The sequence below is a fragment of the Oncorhynchus masou genome, chromosome 14 (genome assembly GCF_036934945.1).
Source record: "Oncorhynchus masou masou isolate Uvic2021 chromosome 14, UVic_Omas_1.1, whole genome shotgun sequence".
Taxonomy (NCBI): Eukaryota; Metazoa; Chordata; class Actinopteri; order Salmoniformes; family Salmonidae; genus Oncorhynchus; species Oncorhynchus masou.
This window is the reverse complement of record NC_088225.1, coordinates 14,708,042-14,729,648: the sequence shown is the minus strand read 5'-3', so window position 1 is coordinate 14,729,648 and position 21,607 is coordinate 14,708,042. Positions and strand designations below refer to the sequence as shown.

Genomic DNA, 21,607 nt, shown 5'->3' with positions numbered 1-21,607 from the left:
TCTGGCAACTTCCTGTACATTGCAAAATTCAAAATATATACAGATAACTCAGGGGCTTTAAAACCTCTCTAGGATAGGGGACGCAAGCGTCCCACTTGGTTAAAAACCAGGGATAATGCAGCGCGGCAACTCAAATAAAATTATATACAAATCAAACTTTTATTAAATCACACATGTCAGATACTAAATTAAAGCTACACTCGTTGTGAATCCAGCCAACATGTCAGATTTTAAAAAGGCTTTTCGGCGAAAGCATAAGAAGTTATTATCTGATGATAGCACAACAGTAAACAAAGAGAGTAGCATATTTCAACCCTGCAGGCACTACACAAAACACAGAAATAAATTATAAATCATGCCTTACCTTTGACGAGATTATTTTGTTGGCACTCCAATATGTCCCATAAAATGTCCATTTATTTGGTGCGTTTGATCCAGAAAAAAACAGCTTCCAATTTGTGCAACATCACTACAAAATATTTCAAAAGTTACCTGTAAATTTTGCCAAAACTACAAACTACTTTTGTTATACAACTTTAGGTATTTTTAAACGGTAATAATCGATCAAATTGAAGACGGGTCTATCTGTGTTCAATACAGGAAGACAACAAACCAACGCTACTTTTCAAGTGTTGCGCAACTCTCAACAGTGTTATCCAGTTCCTAGATGGCCGTACTTCTTCATTGCACAAAGGAATAACTTCAAACCTCAACCAAATTCCAAAGACTGGTGACATCCAGTGGAAGCGGTGGGAACTGCAAACAAGTGCCTAAGAAATGTTGTTTCCCAATGAGAACTCACTGAACTGACAGAGACCTCAAAAAAAATAGGTTTTGCCTGCTACATAAGTTCTGTTATACTCACAGACATGATTCAAACAGTTTTAGAAACATTAGAGTGTTATCTATCCAAATCTACTAATAATATGCATATCTTATATTATTGGCATGAGTAGCAGGAAGTTGAAATTGGGCACGCTATTTATCCAAAAGTGAAAATGCTGCCCCCTGTACCTGCCATTTCTCCACTGTGCTACTTAGCATTTCTCTCAGTCAATCTGGGACTCATTATTTACCCAATTGATCGCTGTGTGGGCTTCTCTCATGCAGATTCCCCCTGGATGCCTATGGTGACTCACAGGGGCCAACCAGCTGACCAAATACCAGCCAATAAGCCAATGAGTAACCAGCAACAAAGAAACACACAGAGAGTTTAACTTACGCATCACATGGACAAGTCTGTTCCTCCTCCAGAAGAGATCAATTCATATTTGGCAGTGATATGGTGCATAGTACATTCCATGCCTACACTCACAGTAAGCACACACCCACAAACACACATACAGCTGCGGCCTTCTAAAGTGTCTAAAATAAGTAGACACTTAAAAAACCTTTGGTGTTCACACATGTATTTCTTTGATTTATAACTGCACAGGACCAAGAAAGAAAAAAATCTAAACAGAAATTGACATTTTTCTCTTTGAGTAAAAAAATAAATGACCTGGACTAAATGATAAAATATTCTAATTAATTTTGTTGGAGGCGAGTGATTCTCATTTTTGTGTCATCTATCTCATCTGTGGTATGTTGCAGGTGCCTACAGGGTAAACATTGCCATTCAACCAGTTTTGAAAAGAGAAAAAAAGAGAAATCAGAACATTCTGCTCCATTGCACTGCATTGTATAGTGCAAGGGTGCCAATATATTTGACCGCAAATGTATAGAAAAAAACACTGACTTGTGCTTCCTCAGAGAGAGACCCATGTGCTGCCTCATTTGCTGCAAGCCATGGTAGTCCGTGTAGATGAGGTCAAAGGGCAGAGGTCCTGTCAGGGGGCAGCTTCCTCTTCCAGGGGGGACCCCAAGAAACCTGCACACACGGGGCACACACAGAAGCTCGGCTTAGATACAGCAAACAACTTAAATCACTGTATGTACAGTACCAGTCAAAAGTTTGGACACACCTACTCATTCAAGGGTTTTTCTTTATTTTTACTATTTTCTACATTGTAGTATAATAGTAAAGACATCACAACTATGAAATAGCACATATGGAATCATGTAGTAACCAAAAAAATTGTTAAACAAATCAAAATATGTTTTATATTTGAGGTTCTTCAAAGTAGCCACCCTTGGCCTTGATAACAGCTTTGCACACTCTTGGCATGTGTTATTTCATAGGTTTGATGTCTTCACATTTATTTTACAATGTAGAAAATAGTAAAAAGAAAGAAAAACCCTTGAATGAGTAGGTGTGTCCAAACATTTGACTGGTAATGTATATCCACTGTCAATATGAGAGGAATGTATATTAACAATCGGCACGGAGAATAACAACAGACTTGGAAAATAAAAACATTATAGGGAACTGGACAATGTGTAGTACAACTGTATATCCACACAATGAAGGGAACAAGACACAGTAAAAAGCAGCGGAAGTACTATGTTGCCGTAAAAAGCAGCGGAAATACTATGTTGCCGTAAAAAGCAGCGGAAATACTATGTTGCCGTAAAAAGCAGCTGAAATACTATGTTGCCGTAAAAAGCAGCTGAAATACTATGTTGCTGTAAAAAGCAGCTGAAATACTATGTTGCTGTAAAAAGCAGCTGAAATACTATGTTGCTGTAAAAAGCAGCGGAAATACTATGTTGCTGTAAAAAGCAGCGGAAATACTATGTTGCTGTAAAAAGCAGCTGACAACTATGTTGCTGTAAAAAGCAGCTGACATACTATGTTGCTGTAAAAAGCAGCTGACATACTATGTTGCTGTAAAAAGCAGCTGACATACTATGTTGCTGTAAAAAGCAGCTGAAATACTATGTTCCTGTAAAAAGCAGCTGACATACTCTGTTCCTGTAAAAAGCAGCTGACATCCTATTTTGCTGTAAAAAGCTGAAATGCCTTAAGGGGGTAATTCTAATGCTCTGAAATGGCCTGGACGCTTCCATAAATGTTGTGTGCCATCTCCCATGTGGTGTGTGTGAGAGAGCGATGGGGAGCCCCAGCCGTCAGAGCTCCCAGCTCTAGTCACATCAACTAGATGTGTCTGGTTTAAGGGGAATGATATCAGAAGTCTGAAAGGTGGAGGTGCAGAAATGGGTCAGAGAATGTTCCTAATTCAGCCATTGGTTTGCCACTCGCTCTATGTGCAATTAGTAGGGAAATTAAAGGAAAGGTGTATGTGTTGCCGTGAGCAATAAAACAAGCAATGCATCTCAGCTCACCTCAAGAAGCCTAAGCTCTTTAGACTTTCCGCACCAAAAACTGTATTGTCATGAAAACAATAATTTGCTTGCCAAAATGCAAACAAACACATTTGAATTTATTTCCCTTTGTAAACAATTCTCTACACCAGCCACCTGGCTCTGAAAAACACCTGCAGTCTTTGTAAAATGGCCAAAGGGTTTGTAAATAAATGTTTCAAAACAGAGGGTGGACCCTGCCTGTTATTCACATATTCTGATGTCTGTCACCACAATATTACCTGACTCTCTCATAGGAGTGTCTCACTCTCAATAACCATTGATGTTGTTAATTATTAAGCCATATCAGTGACCCACAATCACCCCAGAGAGATAACGGAAAGGCAGGCAGTATGTACAGGGATATCTAAACACTTGATTTACCATATCATTGCTGTCCGTAATGCATGGCTGAGGAGGGAGAAGCTTCCAAATGACACCCTGTGGAAGAGGTAGTGAGGCATTGGAATGAAAATGACAGCTATCTGCCTCCTATCCAGACTTTTATCTCTCGAGCTGTCGGAAATTAACACAATTCTGCAGCTACCACTTATGCTAATGACCGTAACACCAAGAATTGGAGTCCAGGAAATTGGCCACTCGTTACAATTTCCAGAAATAGCTGGTGTTCTCTGACTGACTGTGAAACAGTCTAGGTTTTGCTGTTCAGCGAAGGAGACACAAATCAAACCCCACACACACACTGACATTAGTCAGGCATACAAGGTAAACATGTAAATTGCAGGTCTTGATTAATTCCTCCGGATTCCACTTTACAGAGTGGCTAGGTTGCTAATGTTGGAGTGTTCTTCAGATGCAGTGAGATTGCCCTAGTCAGCAGCCAGAGTAATTGCTTCCCTTTGCTAGAGCCAAAGTTTCAGGAGGCTGTCAGACACAAAATGGCCCCTGCAATCAAACGGTTTTCAGCTGAATTATGTCTGCCTCTAAATTATACGATTTTTTTGTGATTGCACAGCAGACGGGAATATTGTCAACACATTGCCTTTTTAAAGGGAGACGGACAGCCTCTGGGAGCGGAAATGTAATTGCAGGGGGAGACAGGGAGAGCAGTTCTGTAAATGACATGGTATAAGCAGAGGTAGAGATAATGGTAGCTAAAAGATGAGATGTTATCCACCTCAAAATTCAATGTAACTTGTTTTTATACTATCAAACTTAGTTGAGTTTGTTGAATAGTTGAATTTGACCCAGATCTGGTCCATACAGCACAACACGTTTGTCCATAATGTGCATTCTGCACACAAAATCTTGTTAACATATTAACCTGATTGCACAGTTTCCAGGCTAAGTTGTATAGATCTATGTAGATGAAGGATGACAGTGTTTGTGTGGTTGATTTAGATGCTTTGCCCTGTGGTCTTCTGAATGTGATCGTGCTCACAGCTGATCTAGCGGGGCTTTGCGATAACAGCAGAAAGGCTTAGGCTGCTACTGTATAAATAGTGTGAATAAACAGACACAAACAGTCACACATACCTGCAAATAAAAGCTATCGATTTTGCTTCTGTTTGCTCAACTGATTTAGTTGGAATTGCAAACGGGTGGAAACAGGCACGGTAGAATGTTCCTCTGCAGTAGATTTGATAATGAGCAGAGAGTGTCAGCCGTCACTGCTTTAGACTAGAGCTTCATCAGTCAGTTGTATAAAGGCTTACAAAAACAAAAAGGGGTCTTCACTCAAGAGTGGATTCAATTCCCTTTGCCTGCACCTCACTCAAAAATAGATTGCACTAGTCAAGCCACTTGTATGGAGGTACAGTGGGGCAAAAAAACGATTAGCAAGCGTGTGGAATGTCATTCACCTATTACAGTGGGGCAAAAAAGTATTTGGTCAGCCACCAATTGTGCAAGTTCTCCCACTTAAAAAGATGAGGCCTGTCATTTTAATCATAGGTACACTTCAACTATGACAGACAAAATGAGAAGAAAAAAAATCCAGAAAATCACATTGTAGGATTTTTAGTGAATTTATTTGCCAATTCTGGTGGAAAATAAGTATTTGGTCAATAACAAAAGTTTCTCAATACTTTGTTATATGCCCTTTGTTGGCAATGACAGAGGTCAAACTTTTTCTGTAAGTCTTCACAAGGTTTTCACACACTGTTGCTGGTAATTTGGCCCATTCCTCCATGCAGATCTCCTGTAGACTAGTGATGTTTTGGGGCTGTTGCTGGGCAACACGGACTTTCAACTCCCTCCAAAGATTTTCTATGGGGTTGAGATCTGGAGACTGGCTTGGCCACTCCAGGACCTTGAAATGCTTCTTACGTAGCCACTCCTTCGTTGCCCGGGCGGTGTGTTTGGGATCATTGTCATGCTGAAAGACCCAGCCACGTTTTATCTTCAATGCCCTTGCTGATGGAAGGAGGTTTTCACTCAAAATCTCACGATACATGGCCCCATTCATTATTTCCTTTACACGGCGTCATCCTGGTCCCGTTGCAGAAAAACAGCCCCAAAGCATGATGTTTCCACCCTCATGCTTCACAGTAGGTATGGTGTTCTTTGGATGCAACTCAGCATTCTTTGTCCTCCAAACACGACAAGTTGAGTTTTTACCAAAAAGTTATATTTTGGTTTCATCTGACCATATGACATTCTCCCAATCTTCTTCTGGATTATCCAAATGCTCTCTAGCAAACTTCAGACGGGCCTGGACATGTACTGGCTTAAGCAGGGGGACACGTCTGGCACTGCAGGATTTGAGTCCCTGGCGGCGTAGTGTGTTACTGATGGTAGGCTTTGTTACTTTGGTCCCAGCTCTCTGCAGGTTTCACTAGGTCCCCCCCATGTGGTTCTAGGATTTTTGCTCGCCGTTCTTGTGATCATTTTGACCCCACGGGGTGAGATCTTGCCTGGAGCCCCAGATCGAGGGAGATTATCAGTGGTCTTGTATGTCTTCCATTTCCTAATAATTGCTCCCACAGTTGATTTCTTCAAACCAAGCTGCTTACCTATTGCAGATTCAGTCTTCCCAGCCTGGTGCAGGTCTACAATTTTGTTTCTGGTGTCCTTTGACAGCTATTTGGTCTTGGCCATAGTGGAGTTTGGAGTGTGACTGTTTGAGGTTGTGGACAGGTGTCTTTTATACTGATAACAAGTTCAAACAGGTGCCATTAATGCAGGTAACGAGTGGAGGACAGAGGAGCCTCTTAACTTCTTCGATATAGGGGGGCGCTCTTTTAATTTTTGGATAAAAAAACGTTCCCGTTTTAAACAAGATATTTTGTCACGAAAAGATGCTCGACTATGCATATAATTGACAGCTTTGGAAAGAACACACTCTGACATTTCCAAAACGGCAAAGATATTATCTGTGAGTGCCACAGAACTGATGCTACAGGCGAAACCAAGATGAAATTTCAAAACAGGAAATGGCCCAGATTTTGAGGGCGCTGTGTTCCAATGTCTCCTTATATGGCTGTGAATGCGCCAGGAATGAGCCTACACTTTCTGTCGTTTCCCCAAGGTGTCTGCAGCATTGTGACATATTTGTAGGCATATCATTGGAAGATTGACCATAAAGAGACTACATTTACCAGGTGCCCGCTTGGTGTCCGTCAAAATCATTGTGTAATCTCCAGCTGCATGCATTTTACCATTTGCTTCAGAGGAGAAAGTCAACTGCCACGAATGATTTATCATCGAATAGATATGTGAAAAACACCTTGAGGATTGATTCTAAACAACGTTTGCCATGTTTCTGTCAATATTATTAGTTAATTTGGAAAAATGTTTGGCGTTGTAATGACTGAATTTTTGGGGGTTTTTCTTAGCCAAACGTGATGAACAAAACGGAGCGATTTCTCCTCCACAAATAATCTTTTTGGAAAAACTGAACATTTGCTATCTAACTGAGAGTCTCCTCATTGAAAACATCCAAAGTTCTTCAAAGGTAAATTATTTTATTTGAATTCTTTTCTTGTTTTTGTGAAAATGTTGCCTGCTGAATGCTAGGCTTAATGCTATGCTAGCTATCAATACTCTTACACAAATGCTTGTGTAGCTTTGGTTGAAAAGCATATTTTTTAAATCTGAGATGATAGTGTTGTTGACAAAAGGCTAAGCTTGTGAGTGAATATATTTCTTTCATTTCATTTGTGATTTTCATGAATAGTTAATGTTGCGTTATGCTAATGAGCTTGAGGCTATGATTACGCTCCCGGATACGGGATTGCTTGACGCAAGAAGTTAAAGAAGGAGTTACAGGTCTGTTAGAGCCAGAAATCTTGCTTGTTTGTAGGTGACCAAATACTTATTTTCCACCATAATTTGCAAATAAATTAATTAAAAATCCTACAATGTGATTTTCTGGATTTTTTTTCTCTCATTTTGTCTGTCATAGTTGAAGTAAGTGTACCTATGATGAAAATTACAGGCCTCTCATCTTTTTAAGTGGGAGAACTTGCACAATTGGTGGCTGACTAAATACTTTTTTGCCCCACTGTATGCCTGTGTGTGCATCCAAACAGCACCCAAGCCTTGTACACTTCACCTGACTGAAATTAATCTGATTGCAGTGTGGGCCTGCATAGTAACCTGAAGACCTACAGTAAAATCATACCCTGTGTCTGGCATTCAAATAACTCAACTTGGACAGTTTGCATTTTTGTCGGGTAGTGTCATGTTTTACTATTGGAAATGAACACGTCAGGCTTAATTTCAAGCATGACTGCTCCTAAATGGGGTGATTTGCCCCCTCCTGTGGGAAACTTTCACTCCCAAAATGGCATTGACATGCCTCACCTTTCTGTGTGTGTGTGTGTGTGTGTTCTGTATTTTATTAAGGACAGATACACTGTAACAAAGTCAGAATGGTCAATCTAATACACCCCCACATGGGAAGTGAAGGAGCTGCGAGACATTCTCTCACCTTGAAAAGCTAGAGAAGTAATTTAACCTCACCATGGCTCAAGCAGTGGCATACCTACCTTCCCCAGGGGCAACAGTAGATTTAACAATATACAGCTTTCTATTCTATTTTATATTATGACACATGTAGTGTATCTGACAGCAACACACTGTGGCTTCACCTGTGCCTTGTGCCATGTAAAAAGCTTCCCTGCGTGAAAAACTTCCCAATCATTCTGATTGTGACATCATGTTGTAAAATTCCGTACAGCGTGAAAATGTTCCCAGTTTAAGAATTAAAAGGCTGAGCTCGTTCGGATGTCTCTCTAAGTCACCCATGACACCTTGCAGCAGTTCAGACAGGTGTAACTCATCTAACCCACTGAAAAGAGGCATTTATAACCTTGACTATCACATTTCATTTAATTGTATTAGTGCTTCGTAAACAACAGTGAAATGTTTACCTTCCCAACAACGCAGAGAGAAAGAAAATAGTGAAATAATAGAAAAGTAAAACACGTAATAATAAAAGTAATAATAAATACATAATGAGTGACAACTTGGCTATATGCACAGTACAGAGTCAATGTGCAGGGGTGCGAAGTAATTGAGGTAGATATTTAATAGAACTAGGAATAAAAAACAGATAAACAGTAGCAGAAGCATATGTGATAAGTCAAAGTTCAATGTAGATAGTTAAATAGTTAACCAGATTCCTACCCAGACTAACTATTTAGCAATCTTATGGCTTGGGGGTAAAAGCTATTCAGGATCCTGTTGTTTCCAAACTTGGTGCATCAGCACAGCTTGCAGTGCGGTAGCAGAGAGAACAGTCTATGACTTGGATGTCTTTGGCAATTTTTAGGGCTTTCCAAGGACACCGCCTGGTATAGTGGTCCTGGATGGCAGCTAGCTCGGGTCCAGTGATGTACTGGCCTGTAAGCACTACCCTCTGTAGCTCCTTATAGTCGGGTGCCAAGCAGTTGCAATACCAAGTGGTGATGCAGCCAGTCAAGATGCTCTCAATGGTGCGGGTCTAGAACTTTCTAAGGATCTGAGGACCCATGCCAAATCTTTTCAGCCTCCTGGGGGTCATCACGACTGGGTTGGTGTGTGTGAACCAGGATACATCCTTAGCTATGTGGACACAGAGGAACTTGAAGTTCTCCACTACAAGCCCCGTTGATGTGAATGGGGGCGTGCACAGCCCTCCATTTCCTGTAGTCCACAATAAGCTCCTTTGTCTTGCTGGCATTGAGGGAGAGGGTAATTCTCCTGGCACCACGCTGCCAAGTCTCTGACCTCCTCCCTATAGGTTGTCATCGTTGTCAGTGATCAGGCCTACCACCGTTGTGTCACCAAAAACATAATGATGGTGTTGGAGCCGTGTGCAGCCACACAGTCGTGGGTGAACAGGGAGTACAGGAGTGGACTAAGCATGCATCCCTGAGAGGCCCCCATGTTGAGGGTCAGCATGGTGGATGTGTTGTTGCTTACCCTCACTGCCTGGGGAGGCCTGTCAGGAAGTACAGGATCCAGGAAGCAGAGAGAGGGGTTCAATCCCAGGGTCCTTAGCGATGAGCTTGGAGGGCACTATGGTCTTGAATGCTAAGCTGTAGTCAATGAACAGCATTCTCACATTGGTGTTCCTCTTGCACAGGTGGGAAAGGGCAGTGTGGAGTGCAATAGAGATTCTGTCATCTGTGGATCTGTTGGTGCGTTATCCAAATTAGAGTAGATCCAAGGTGTCTGGGATGATGGTGTTGATGTGAGCTATGACCAGCCAAGCATTTCATGGCTACAGATGTGAGTGCTAAGGGCGATAGTCATTTAGACAGGTTACCTTGGGGTTCTTGGGCACAGGTATGGTGGTCTGATTGAAACATGTATGTATTACAGACTGGGTCAGAGAGTGGCTGAAAATGTCAGTGAAGACACTTGCCAACTGGTCAGCACATGCTCTGAGTATGCATCCTGGTAATCCCTTTGGCCTTGTGAATGCTAACCTATACTTACTCACGTTGGCTACAGAGAGAGTGATCACAATGTCGTCCGGAACAGCTGGTGCTCTCATGCATTGTTCAGTGTTGCTTGCCTCGAAGCAAGCATAGAATGCATTTAGCTCGTCTGGTAGACTTGTGTCACAGAGCAGCTCGTGGCTGGGTTTCCCTTTGTTCTCCATTATAGTTTGCAAGCCCTGCCACATCTGACCAGCATCAGAGCCTATTCGATCTTATTCGATCTGTTGTATTGACGCATTTCCTGTTTGATGGTTCATCGGAGGGCGTAGCGGGATTTCTTGAGTCCGGATTAGTGTCCCTCTTCTGGTTGGGATATGTCTACGTACATACAGTCACTGTGGAGACGTCGTTGTGCACCTATTAATGAGGTCGGTGACTGATTTTATTTAAAGCATGAATCAGGAGGATTGAGTTATGGTCAGATTAGCCAAATGGAGGTTGAGGGAGAGCTTTGTATGTGTTTCTGTGTGTGGAGTAAAGGTGATCTAGAGTTTTTTTTGCTTCTAGTTGCACAAGTGACATGCTGGTAGAAATTAGGTAAGAGGGATTTCAGTTTTCCTGTATTAAAATCACTGGCCACTAGGAGCACTGCTTCTGGATTAGCATTTTCTTGTTTGCTTATAGCCGTATACAGCTTGTGAAGTGTGGTCTTAATGCCAGCATTGTTTTGATGTGGTAAATAGACAGCTACGAAAAATATAGGTGAAAACTCTTGATAAATAGAGTTTATAGCTTATCATTAGGTATTCTTACTCAGGTGAGCAGATTCCTTAATATTACAGATCGCGCGCCAACTAACGAAGAGACACGCACCTCCCCCTTTGAGCTTACCCCGACACTGCTGTTCTGTCCTGCCGATGCATATTTAAAACAGCTGGATGTATATTGTCCATGTCCTAGTTCAGCCACAACTCAGAGAAAGACAGAATATTACAGTTCTTCAGGTCCCGTTGAAAGTATAGTCTCAAACAGAACTCATCCAGTTTGTTCTCCAGCGATTGTACGTTCACCAATAGAACTGAGTTACGGTATTTATTAGAACATATAAAAAAATGATTTAAGGGATAGATCAGATAAAAGATGTGGTGTGATAATGTGAGAACAAATGTTTAATAATTACAAAGTGCCTTATGTGACCCCATGAGGCAGTATTGCACACAAATGCACTAAATCTGCTGTGTTCAGGGCTTTACTTGGATATATGCAAATCTCTGCAAACTTGGAGAGAACAGGGGGATTACATTTGCAGTTATGGAGCTGAAAATGAGCAGCAGTTGAATAAGAAGCAACACATGCACGCACGTGCACACAAACAAATACACACACTGAGTCTGACGCACACACTAGAGGAAAGACATCTGGGGCCGACTGTCCTGCTGTGAGTTCGGCAGGAGTGGGAGAGAGTAGGTGAAGAAAGGGGGAGGGAGAGAGAAGGAGCGGAAGAAGAGGAGGGGAGGATGGACTGGCACCCCATGAGAAAAGAACCAGCTACATGCACCAGGCCATCTTGGTGTATCCCACTGAGTGGACTGGCCACCTGCACCGTGCTGCCAGATATCAGAGAGAGAACCTTATACTGTAGCTGAGCAGAAGTCTCTCTCACAGAGAGGAGGAAGTCAGGCGGTGAGGAGAATTGGCCGTGGCAGATGCCGTGCCACATTCACAGGAAGGAGGCCGGGGTGGGGCCATGGGGTGCAGAAGGCTCAGTGTGGAAGAAAAGAAACGGGCAGAGAGACGGTAGTGGCAGTGTGGAGACCTGCTTGGCAGAGCAGAGCCAGGCATAGTAATGAGCCAGTTGAGAGAGTTGGGCATAAGAGACTGAGACGCTGCCTCCGTCAACAACAAAAGTACAGCTTCCTCTTGATGTGGAACACCCACTCGTTATGCTATTTCCGCACTTTTATTCACTGATTGCTTATTGTTAGTGTTGAATGTCGACCGCCCACTTTTGGCTCTGTACAGTCAGCCCTGTGAGTCAAAATCTCAATGTGGAGAAGATTGACTGGAGCTAGCAGACACTACTGCAGCTACTGTGAACTGTGTTTGGGATCTCCTGCTCCATGTCTACTGCAGGATATATACAATATACAACAGCTGTTCATATTTGGTCCTATTTTCAAAATACAGGGTGTGTCCAATTAAATGTCACAATGTTCAAGTGGAACAAATCAAAGAGCAATGTTACAATGTAAATATTTTCAAAGAGCAATGTTACAATGTAAGTATTTGAGACATAAACTGAACAAGTTCCACAGACATGTGACTAACAGAAATTGAATAATGTGTCCCTGAACAAAGGGAGGGGGGTCAAAATCAAAAGTAACAGTCAGTATCTGGTGTGGCCACCAGCTGCATTAAGTACTGCAGTGCATGTCCTCCTCATGGACTGAGCCAGATTTGCCAGTTGTTGCTGTGAGATATTAACCCACTCTTCCACCAAGGCACCTGCAAGTTCCCGGACATTTCTGGGGGGAATGGCCTTAGCCCTCACCCTCCGATCCAACTTGTCCCAGATGTGCTCAATGGGATTGAGATCCGGGCTCTTCTCTGGCCATGGCAGAACACTGATATTCCTGGCTTGCAGGAAATCACACACAGAACGAGCAGTATGGCTGGTGGCATTGTCATGCTGGAGGGTCATGTCAGGATGAGCCTGCAGGAAGGGTACCACATGAGGGAGGAGGATGTCTTCCCTGTAACACACATCGTTGAGATTGCCTGAAATGACAACAAGCTCAGTCCGATGATGCTGTGACACACCACCCCAGACCATGACGGACCCTCCACCTTCAAATCAATCCCGCTCCCTAGTACAGGCCTCAGTGTAATGCCTCCTTGCAGCAGATGAGCAGGGACCCTGGACATATTTATTTGGGTGTTTTTCAGAGACAGTAGAAAGGCCTCTTTAGTGTCCTATGTTTTCATAACTGTGACCTTAATTGCCTACCGTCTGTAAGCTGTCAGTGTCTTAACGACCGTTCCACAGGTGCATGTTGATTAATTCTTTATGGTTCATTGAACAAGCATGGTGAACAGCCTTTAAACCCTTTACAATTAATATCTGTGAAGTTATTTGGATTTATACGAATTCTCTTTGAAAGACAGGGTCCTGAAAAAGGGACGTTTCTTTTTTTGCATATATAGTAGAGGAAACTAGCAGCGATTCCAATATCTTGCATCCATATGTTGTTTACTGTAGCGATTCAAACTGGATGAAAACTGACATGCAACACTGTCAAAAACGCAACACTGTCAAAAACACACCATGTAGTCCTTTGGTCTCAATCTCATTTAGGCATCACGCAACGACTCTTGAATGAAGTCGAATCCCTCTCACTGCAGCTACATCAAGTCACATGACTATATCATGTTATCGTGCCGTGACCCAAATGATTTGATCACTGCGAACGATAAAAATCTGCCCTCAACTCTGATTCTGTGAAAGTGCTGCGCACTGCAACATATTGTAAACACACAGCAGTCTATTTTTAACAGGGCTGCTTTAGTTTGGCTTTTCAAAGCTGAAAAACAAAAGCACATCGTTGGAAAGGCTGGAGGGTGAGAGAGCGCAGTAGCACTTGCAGGCACACACAGCAGCCCCCATTCTGAAAGCCTAATGGGGCTCTAAATCAGCCTAAATCAGCCTCAAAGGGTGATTTGATAGGGGTAAAACGACAGGGAGAGTTATGTTTCTTAGTGCCTCCTTCCCATACACATAGTGGCTGTGCTCTTATCGATGCGATCTCTGATTCCAGATCAGTTTGACCCCACACGTCATTTATGATGCTTCTGATTGGACTCGTGCTGAGGGTTCAAATGATGCATGTTCCTCATATTGTGGAATCACCCCCTCCCTTTCCCTCTCTCTCCTACTGGTCTCAGAGGGTGGAGGACAGAGTCTGTGTGGGTGGAGACATACAGAGCTGCTGTATGAGAGGGGTTCTCCTGGCCCTGTCGTCACTGCAGAGCAAGCCATCCAGCTCTGTCAGGCTGTTATCCCCTCCCTCTCTCCTCCTCAGGTGTTGATAAACCATGCTCTGGTGCTGGCTAATTACTCACGTCGCACTGGGAGGAACAGGGGGGAGATCCCCTAGAGGAAGTGACAGCTGTCTGCACTGCCTGGCTAACCGCCGCCGGGCACCTTTTAGCACATGTGATGCTGTTCCCGATGTGATGCTGTTCCCGATGCTGCTTCCTCCCATCCCCACTCTCAGCCTAGTGACTCTTCTGCCCGTCAAGGCAACACAGTAGAGGAAGAGGGAGACCAATAATGGGATGTTTCCATGTTTTAAATGTTAGTAATTTAGCAGACGCTCTTATCCAGAGTGACTTACAGTGGTGAGGGCATACAGTATATTTTCAGACTTTTTTTTCGTACTGTGACATAGAAAAACACACTGCACCATCCCCAACTACTACCACAACTTGACCAACCGCAACTGAAAAATGGGCTTACATTAATCATGAAAATTTACAGATGGAACAGACCTTGGAGAATGACTTTTCCAGCTGTTTTTCTGTGCGAAGGCGGACTTGATGAATCTGGCTGCATGCAGAGGAGCGCTCCTCCTCTCTGTCCAAAAATATCACTCAAAATATACCAAAGCAGCTTAGTTAAGCATCTGCAAGCGACGTGAGCCAAAAACTTATACCGAGAAAAAAGACCCTCAGCGGAAGTAGCGAGTGGAACGGAGACGTCTGAATAAAAAAGATTGTATGAAAAAAAGAGAGCCAGAGGACTAGTCCATAAAGCTGGCAGGGGAAGTGACAAATGAGAAATAATTACAACCACTCAAGCAAACTGCTTGGTTTCATCCAAACCACCAGGTACTGTAGCTACTACAATTCTATATCTAACTTAGAGTAGTAGTAGCTACAGTATCTGGTGTTTTGGATGAAACCAAGAAACCCATGATCTGCAAACCATCAATACCAACCATCATCCTCTCATAACAGCCGATGCAGACAATGGGATATTAGGATGACATGTTTCCCAGGCTGAGTGGGAGAGATAGGAGGATGACATCTAAATAGATACAACCCTGGGGGAATCTGTGGGAATGCACCCCATATAGCAATCTGTCAACTTGGGAGAGAGAGGGGAGGGTGTAGAGATGGAGAGAAATGTCAGATTTTCCTATTCATTAATGGTCCTGGAATGGAATTTATTGGACATTCAGCATCTCTTTTATTGGCCAATTTGAGAAGATAGGATCATAAAAAGAGTGGGAAATGTACTGTGTCTCTTTTCTCTGTTAGGAAAGGGGGGAAATGTACTGCGTCTCTTTTCTCTGTTAGAAAAGGGGGGAAATGGACTGTCTGATAAATCCAATAGGCTCCAATTTCAACCTTCTATTATATTTTCTCTAAGGCTGCACATTCCATTTCCTGACAAATAGAGAGCTGCATGGGCCTTACAGTAGACCATCACATTCACATATACCAATAAACAAACACACACACACACACACACACACACACACACACACACACACACACACACACACACACACACACACACACACACACACACACAGCATGTCAACCTTTGGAAACAGAGCCTAACTTGGCTTTAGCACATCTCCAATTTGTTTCTGATTGACAATTACTGTCAGTCTCATGCGGTTTCATCAACATTCACAAGACACATTCCCTGTGGTGACTGAATGCAGTAATTCAATACTCCATGACACCAATTAGTGAGGTAAATAATAGCGTGGGCAGAAGAGGCAGAATCCCATCCGCTCTCACTGATCTCCAGTCTACCCTTATCAAAGCCGCTTTCTTCAAAACTCCAATTTGAGATCACAGGGAAGCTCTAAGTCTTCAGTGCAGCTCTAACTCGGACGCTTCCCCACAGTGAGGAATATGTGTTCAATAACAGAAGCCACACCATATGCTGCTGCCTGTCCAATTTCTCTCAGCCTCACGTCTGCACTGGCAGGAATCGACAATATCCGATATCTCCAGTCCGACTTAAACACTGCAATTTAGACCAGGCCGGGAGAAACTGGGAAAGGGTAAATGATAAAAGGAGAGGCAGGGACTGGGTCCTCCAAGACGTTTATGGCATTTACTCCCAGATTGAACCATCTGCTCTCTTAACTCCAGCAGTCACACCTGGCCGACTTGAAAATCAATAGCGTTATCTTTTCAGATGGATAAATAAAGCCTTGGTTAGACCGGATGTTGCTCCGTGGCCCAGCCAGCCACTGCTATCAGTCTGGGGTCAGTGAGCTAGGAGAGGAACATAAACGCCATCTGTTTGGGGTCAGTGAGCTAGGAGAGGAACACAAACGCCATCTGTCTGGGGTCAGTGAGCTAGGAGAGGAACATAAACGCCATCTGTCTGGGGTCAGTGAGCTAGGAGAGGAACACAAACGCCATCTGTCTGGGGTCAGTGAGCTAGGAGAGGAACATAAACGCCATCTGTCTGGGGTCAGTGAGCTAGGAGAGGAACACAAACGCCATCTGTCTGGGGTCAGTGAGCTAGGAGAGGAACATAAACGCCATCTGTCTGGGGTCAGTGAGCTAGGAGAGGAACACAAACGCCATCTGTCTGGGGTCAGTGAGCTAGGAGAGGAACACAAACGCCATCTGTCTGGGGTCAGTGAGCTGGGAGAGGAACACATAAACGCTGTCTGTCTGGGGTCAGTGAGCTGGGAGAGGAACACAAACGCCGTCTGTCTGGGGTCAGTGAGCTGGGAGAGGAACACAAACGCCGTCTGTCTGGGGTCAGTGAGCTGGGAGAGGAACACATAAACACTGTCTGTCTGGGGTCAGTGAGCTGGGAGAGGAACACAAACGCCGTCTGTCTGGGGTCAGTGAGCTAGGAGAGGAACACATAAACGCTGTCTGTCTGGGGTCAGTGAGCTGGGAGAGGAACACAAACGCCGTCTGTCTGGGGTCAGTGAGCTAGGAGAGGAACACAAACGCCGTCTGTCTGTGTTCAGTAAGCTGGGAGAGGAACACAAACGCCGTCTGTCTGGGGTCAATGAGCTGGGAGAGGAACACATAAACGCTGTCTGTCTGGGGTCAGTGAGCTGGGAGAGGAACACACAAACACTGTCTGTCTGGCTGGAACTCCAGTCCACAGGGAGACAGGAGGCTTATCAGGGTGAGACCAAACACACTGTGTGGGAATGAACCCTGAGATGGACTGCCTTATACATGGTTACACATCACCTAAAAAGGTAAGATGGTATAAATAGAGATGGGTTTATAAGATATGTATGACATGAGTGCCAGAGAATTTAAGCTTGTTTGTTCATCCAAATGTGTGTGCAAAAAACATCTCAAAGTGGGAAAAATATCATGATGTCACAACAAGTCACATGACTCTCAATAAACATATGTCACAGGACTAGAGCATTCGTGAGGGGATTAAGAATTGACAGAACAGTTCGAATGGCCACAGTACGGTTCTCCCTGGAGCTATCCATGGTGCTGAAAAAGTCCTCTCTCATGCATGACTTTATATACTTTGAGCCAGAGGAAGAAGTTATGAACCACTAGTCTGAATACTGTGATTAGGTCCCATCCTTACATATAGATATAGATAGAACATGACATCTGACTCACCCCTGCAGCTCCTTGAGCGAGACAGAGATCTTGAGGTTGTGTCCCAGGACGTGCAGGGCTGTGAGGATGTCGGCCCACTGGACCATCTCCCCCAGAGGACCTCCCTTCAGGACCTTGGGGCTGAACACATCCCCTGACTCCTCTGTCAGGAAGCCTACGTGCACCAGGATCTGAGAAAAAAAAGAAGTTTGAGGGGTTGCAGCCATAGGATTGTCTCATTCTGATGAGCTCCCAACTAATAGGACTGATCCATGGTTCTTATCCATAGCTATCTATATTAGCTTCATTCATGTCTGTACATCTCAGATCCCCCCCCCCCAAACCACTGGTCTTGGAATAGAGATGAATCGAGATAAGAATTGCAACAAACTGAATATGTATGCTAAAAGACAGGAAAAGTAGTAATGCAAACCATGAAACAGTCGTCCCCAAGCAAATATTGGAAAACACATTTTTTGAATCTGAATAGTGATTGACCTGCTGAAGATAATTAATATGCCTAATGGTACAAGACTGTTTTAATTGCTGATGGGAGAGGATGGGACTTCCAGCCTGTTAACTGTGTAATGAAATCAGACTGTGTGATTTCTCAGATGGCAGCCTTCAATTCTTCCCCAGTTACTTTTGACTCGCAAAACTTTCTTACTTCTAAAGAGTAAAGTAGCTAACCACTCTGGGGTTCGTGCTCCAAACTAGTTGAACCATTCTCACTAAAGACGGGAGAAAACGAAGGACACAGTGAAGGCAGCCAACACAGACCCATTGAATATTGCACAATGCAGGGAAATTGCTAGAGGACAAGATGACTGCACAGTGCATCCTCAATACAAAGAGGGAAATCGATGACAATCAATTGCGATTTATTGCTCTGCTTTTGTTAAGAGTGGATGCAACACAAATGTCTCGCTATGACCAGACAGAAGTACCTCAACAGGCACCCTGCATCTATGATGCCAGTGAATCCTCATGTCACTGTAGTGCCAGGGTACTCATGCCAGCCACACAATACTTGTCACATCACCATAACTACATGAAATAATTCATTTTCAAATGACTACAAAAGGAATTGGAAGTTTAAAAAGTTGTCTACAGCAATTTTGCCTTTGTGAAAGCACAGTTCAGTGTAGAGAGAAAAAGACATAGAAAAATCAAGGTTGCAGACAGAGAAGAGAGAGACTGGTGGGGTAGACGGCTGCTGTCTAGTTCCACTTCTCCGTGAAGTCTCCCTTCAACGAGTCCATTTCCATCGGCAGATTATCGTTCTCTCATCTGCGTTTTTACAGCAGCACAGCAGTTCCTCCTCGTCTGTTTACTAAACACCGTTCTGTTCTGTCAGAGACGCTGCAGCCAAGCCCAGAGGGGCCAGGTAATGGACAGTAGCTATTACTGTTACACCGTTAAAAAAAGAACAGACTCTTCTTTTTGGAGGCTGATCAAGGAACAGGCTTGGGAAGGATGCTGTGTGTTGACAGCGCTGCTGCTGGCTTATCCAAGCTAATAGTTCTCTAAAGAGAGACTGATGAAAAGAAGAATCCTATTTATATACGTTCTGAAAGCATCTCTTGGACAAAGACCAGACTGGTCTGCTTTCCCAAAGCAAAGCAAACACCTATCAATCACTGCGTCTCATGTTCACTCAGGTGTTTGAAGTTATGAGCCTCTTTTTAACTAGAGAAGGATTAAAAGGAGTGGGGTTTGCACAAAGAGAATGCTTGGAGTGGTAAACTCAAAGAATACTGCCGTCAATCTATACCTTTCCCAGCCTTGGTTTTGTGAATAATTCAAGCTTTTAACGCTGTGTGCACAAGTACAGTGAAATGCCTTTCTTGCAAGCTCCAAATACAACAATGTAGTAATCAATATCAATGTAGCACTAAAAATAACAAGGTAGAACAGAAACCCATGAGAAATAAAAATAGGAAGAACACAGTTTATAAAGGGTCAGTTCCATATTTCCGATGTGCAGGGATACTGGTAGATGTAGAGGTACGGTGACTAGACATCAGGATGTTAGACAGAGTAGCAGCAGCGCAAATTATGATTATAATGTGAGTGTGTGTGTGGGTTGGAGTATCAGTGTGCGTGAGTGTGTAGAGTCCTGTGAGTGTGTGTGCGGGTTGGAGTATCAGTGTGCGTGAGTGTGTAGAGTCCTGTGAGTGTGTGTGCGGGTTGGAGTATCAGTGTGCGTGAGTGTGTAGAGTCCTGTGAGTGTGCATAGGTGTCAGTCTTGATGCCCCGGTACCGCTTGCCATGCAGAAGCAGAGAGAACAGTCTATGGCTTGGCTGGCTGGAGTCTTTAATGATATTCTGAGCCTTCTTTTCATACTGCCTGATATAGAGGTTCTGGATGGCAGGGAGCTCGGCCCCAGTGATGTACTGGGCTATCCGAATCACCCTCTGTACCGCCATGGCATAGAGGGCGGTGCTGTTTCCATACCACCTTACCTCTGATGCAGCTAGTCAAGATGCTCTCAATGGTGCAGCTGTAGAACCTTTTGAGGATCTTTCATGAGGGCCCATGCCAAACCTTTTCAACCTCCTCCATTCTCTCAGCACATATCCAAGCTGCAGGCTAAGGTTAAATCTAGACTTGGTTTCCTCTATCGTTATCTCTCCTCTTTCACCCCAGCTGCTAAACTAACCCTGATTCAGATGACCATGCTACCCATGATAGATTACGGAGATGTAATTTATAGATTGGCAGGTAAGGGTGTTCTCGAGCAGCTAGATGTGATTCGGCCATGAAATTTGCCACCAATGCTCCTTATAGGACACATCACTGCACTCTATACTCCTCTGTAAACTGGTCATTTCTGTATACCTGTCGCAAGACCCACTGGTTGAAGCATATTTATAAAACCCTATTAGGCCTCATTCCCCCCTATCTGAGATACCTACTACAGCCCTCATCCTCCACATACAACACCGTTCTGCCAGTCACATTCTGTTAAAGGTCCACAAAGCACACACATCCCTGGGTTGCTCCTCTTTTCAGGTCGCTGCAGCTAGTGACTGGAAAGAGCTGCAACAAGCACTCAAACTGGAAGGTTTTATCTCAATCTCTACATTCAAAGACTAAATCATGGACACTCTTACTGACACTTGTGGCTGCATTGTCTTCTTTGCCTAACAAACTTTGTGCTGCTACTATGTTGTGCTGCTGCAATATTGTTGCTATGTTGTGTTGTCATGTTTTTTTTAAACCATTATTTAACTAGGTAAGTCAGTTAAGAAAAAGATCTTATTTACAATGACAGTCTACCGGGAACAGTGGGTTAACTACCTTGTTCAGGGGCAGAACAACATATTTTTACATTGTCAGCTCGGGGATTGGATCCAGAAACCTTTTGGGTACTGGCCCAACGCTCTAACCACTAGGCTACCTGCCTCCCCTGCTGTGTTGTTGTTGTGTTACCATGTTGTGTTGTCATGTTGTCACCATGTTGTGTTGTCACCATGTTGTGTTGTTACCATGTTGTCATGTTGCATTGTTACCATGTTGTGTTGTCATATTGTGTTGTTGTGTTGTTACCATGTTGTGTTGTCATGTTGCCACCATGTTGTGTTACCATGTTGTGTTGTCATGTTGTGTTGCTACCATGTTGTGTTGTGTCTTAGGTCTCTCTTTAAGTAGTGTTGTGGTGTCTCTCTTGTCGTGATGTGTGTTTTGTCCCTGCAGGAGGCCTTTTGCCTCTTGGTAATCCATCATTGTAAATAAGAATTTGTGCTTAATTGACTTGCCTAGTTAAATAAAGATTCAATAAAAACATGTAAATAAAAGGTGGAAGAAGAAATGTTGCGCCTTCTTCACGGCTGTGCATGTGTGAACGGACCAGTTTAAAGTCCTTCGTGAGTTGGACACAGAGGAACCTGAAGCTCTCGACCCGCTC

General features: G+C 43.6%; 1 protein-coding gene across 1 annotated transcript in view; it reads right to left on the bottom strand.

Moving 5' to 3' along the window:
- The window catches only part of LOC135554347 (alpha-1,6-mannosylglycoprotein 6-beta-N-acetylglucosaminyltransferase B-like), a 94,558-nt gene that overhangs the window by 30,285 nt on the left and 42,666 nt on the right, over positions 1-21,607 (bottom strand). The window contains exons 8-9 of the mRNA XM_064986611.1: positions 17,718-17,887; positions 1,739-1,870 (exon numbers count right to left, since the gene is read on the bottom strand). Coding sequence (XP_064842683.1) covers positions 1,739-1,870; positions 17,718-17,887 — 302 coding nt within the window. The remainder of the gene's footprint in view (positions 1-1,738; positions 1,871-17,717; positions 17,888-21,607) is intronic.